The sequence below is a fragment of the Octopus bimaculoides genome, chromosome 28 (assembly GCF_001194135.2).
Source record: "Octopus bimaculoides isolate UCB-OBI-ISO-001 chromosome 28, ASM119413v2, whole genome shotgun sequence".
NCBI lineage: Eukaryota > Metazoa > Mollusca > Cephalopoda > Octopoda > Octopodidae > Octopus > Octopus bimaculoides.
The window spans coordinates 5,357,228-5,360,927 of NC_069008.1; the positions used below are offsets into that span (position 1 = coordinate 5,357,228).

The 3,700-nt window shown below is 34.5% G+C and overlaps 1 protein-coding gene across 1 annotated transcript in view; it reads right to left on the reverse strand.

Annotated features, from left to right (window-relative positions):
• Nucleotides 1-206: 206 nt before the first annotated feature.
• The window catches only part of LOC106878133 (homeobox protein 13-like), an 11,076-nt gene continuing 7,582 nt past the window's right edge, over nt 207-3,700 (reverse strand). Inside the window, exons 2-3 of the mRNA XM_014927253.2 lie at nt 1,545-1,770; nt 207-811 (exon numbers count right to left, since the gene is read on the reverse strand). Coding sequence (XP_014782739.1) covers nt 531-811; nt 1,545-1,770 — 507 coding nt within the window. The 3' untranslated portion in view covers nt 207-530. The remainder of the gene's footprint in view (nt 812-1,544; nt 1,771-3,700) is intronic.

The following is a 3,700-nucleotide window of genomic DNA, read 5'->3' on the forward strand; positions in this document are numbered from 1 at the left end:
ATATATGTATATGTGTATATACATATATATGTGTATATATGTATATACATAAATATGTATGTGTATATACATATATATGTGTATATACATATATATGTGTATATACATATATATGTGTATATACATATATATTTTTATATACATATATGTATAATATGCATATATATATATGTATTTACACACACACATTTATATATGTTTACATGTATGTATATAAATGTAAGTATGCATGGATACATGTATGCCTGTATGAGTATTTGTGTGTGCAAGAAGTGTATATACATGTGTATATATTTATACACAATGTAAATATACATATTTATATGTGTGTGTGTGAATTTTATGCATATATGTATAGAGGCAAGATTGCTTATATTTGTCTGTGTTGAGAGTCTATAATAACATAGGATATATATACATATATATATATATATACATATATATATGTATAATACATGAAATTTCATTTATTTAGCTATATTTTCCATATGTATATATGTATATATATGCTGTAGTTGCATGCCCCTGTTTCAGGTTTGTTGCTGCTGCTGCTGTTGTTGCTGCTGCTGTGATTGTGGCGTCTGCTGTGGTGGTTTCCCACTGTTATCTGACGACTGGTGACCATTTCCGCTGTTGACACCGCTGCCACCACCGCTGCTGCTGTTGTTGTTGTTGTTGGTGTTTTGGTGTTGCTGGTGTTGTTGGTGTTGTTGTTGTTGTTGCTGCTGTTGATGGTGGTGGTGGTGGTTGCTGTTGGGGTTACTGTTGCTGTCCATAGGATCGTTGACTGGAACAACGGGGAAAAAGCGTTCTACAATGGAGAGTCAAGAAATGAGAAGATTAATTATTTAATGAATCAATTAACCAATTCACTAATTAATTAATGAATCAAGTAACCAAAACAGTAACTATAATAAAAGTTACATATCTCTGATGATTTGACAATATGTCTTGGTGATACAATATGCATTGCATACCTAAAATTGTTAATGAAATATACGTAAGATGATATGACTAAATATTTTATAAACAATCTCTCATGCTTTATACTTTTTCTATATATACATGAGAAAAGCCATTGCCAAGAAGACTTACTGAAATGATTCATGATTGTTGCCATGTGATGGCCTTATATGACTTTTAAGCCCGGCCAAGCTTTTACACATTTTATTACATACTAGACAACTGTGCTGGCTGGCAGGAGAAACAGTTGCCACCATATGCACTTTCTTAACATGTCTTTTTAGACCTCCAACTGAGAGGCACACCCTTCCACATTTTACACGCGCACACACACTTATATATATATATATATATATATATATATATATATATATATATATATATAAACGATGGGCTTCTTTCAGTTTCTGCCTACTCAATCCATTCACAAGGCTGTAGTAGAAGACACTTGGTCAAGGTACCATGCAGTGGGACTGAACCCAGGACCATATGGTTGGGAAGCAAGCTTCTTACCACACGACCACTCCTGTGCCTATGGTTTAAAAAAAAATGCCTTAATATGACTTAATTAAACGCCTTACCTTCGTTAAGTATTGGTTCGTCAGGGTTTACATGCATCAAATTGGCAATCATATTGTAGTCCACAGCCTCGTCCAAGGGTATGAAGGGGTTTGTCCAGCGAGGGACAGGCGTTGAGCGAGGGGTTGTTCGAGGGGTTGCCACTGGCGACGGTATCAAATTCAAGGTGGTGGGACTTATTACACCACTGATTGCATTCACAGGACTGATACTGGAGTAGGTGAACATCTGTTGAGGGGGAGAGAGAGAGACGAGTGAGAGTGTGAGATTGTGAGTGTGAATGAGGGAGTGTGAGTAAGATTGTGAGTGTGAGTGAGGGTGTGTGTTAGTGAAATTGAGTGACTGAGAGAGAGTGAGGGTGAGATTATGTTTGCATTTATATTGAGCAGGTTAAGTTGAGGGAGAGAGGCTGTGCAAGTGAGTTTGAGTGATGGTGAGTGTAAGTGTGAGTAAGGGTGAGTGAGCGAGAGTGAAAGTTTGCATTCATATTGATCAGATTAAGATTGTGAGTGTAAGGGTAAAAGAAAGCAAGATGGCACTCATATTGAGTGGGTTAACATTATTTAAGAGAGGTGAGTGAGAGTGAAAGTGAAAGTTTTCGTTTACATTGAGCAACTTAACATTAGTTATGAGGGTGAGTGAGAGTGAATGTGGGTGAGTGTGAGCGTGGATGAAAGTGAGTGAAAGTGTGCAATTACATTGAGCAGGTTAACATTTGTTGTGAGGGAGGATGTGTGAGTGAGGGTGAGCATGAGTGAAGATCAGAGTGAGTGAGGGTGAAAGTTTGCATTTATAAAGTATGGGTTAACAGTTGTTGAATGGTTATGAGGAAGTGGGTATGAGAGGATGTGAGTGTGAGTAAAGATCTGAGTGTGAGGATGAGTGAAGGTTTACTTGTATAAATAGTAGTGTAACATCGGTTGATTGATTATGAAGATGTGAGTGAGTGTATGATAGGATTTGAGAGAGAGTGAAGTGTTTTGAGTAAAGATGAGTGTGAGTATAAGCATCTATTTATATAGTGTAAGAATGTTTCATAGTGAGACGGATACTGAGTGCTTGTGTTGAGTGAGGATGTGATATAAAAATATTTAAAAAATACACACATAAGAATATATATGTATACATACACACACATACGGATATATATATATATAATATATATACATATATACACATACATATTTAGATAAATATATATATATAAAAATATATACATACATATATATATACATACATATATACATATATATATATTTAGTCTCTCAGACGAAGGCCTTGATGAATACCACAAGGTATGAAAATACATATTCGCCATTATATTTAATTCTTTATATTGAACACTCAGTATTTCATATATTCAATAAGACATATTCCATATATTCAATAAGACATTCAATACTTCATTTCATTGTACCATCTATTTTTATATTATATATTATATATTCCATATTCTATATCCCACATTAATTTTACAAGAATATAAATAAAACATAAAAAACAGACAGAGTTGGAACTCTTTTAAATAAAATATATTCCTCTATACACGATCATACAAAACCCTTTTTTGTATTTATTTTTACTCATATATATATATATATATATATACACACACAAACATATATGTGTGTGTATATATATATATATACATACATACATACATGTAAACAAAAATAATAACTGTATGTGGTGTACCATTAAATAAGTTAAAAACATAAATGGACAAACAAGGTCATCAGATTCACATGTTATTGGCCCGAGGGTGGCCACCAATAATATTATCACTAAGGACGAAATTGCTTTTCACCCTCTGGCTGATAACTGATGAAGGTTTGGTCATCTTCTGCGTCTGTTTCCCGTTTGTTTGTGCCTTTGTTTTTCAAACACATATACATACATATGTTTGTATATGTATGTATTTACTCTTTTACTTGTTTCAGTCTTTTGACTGTGGCCATGCTGGAGCACCGCCTTGAGTCGAGCAAATTGACCCCAGGACTTATTCTTTGGAAGCCTAGTATTTATTCTATCGGCCCCTTTTGCCAAACCGCTAAGTTACGGGGACGTAAACACACCAGCATCGGTTGTCAAGCGATGTTGGAGGGACAAACACAGACATACAAACACACACACACACACACACATATCTATATATATA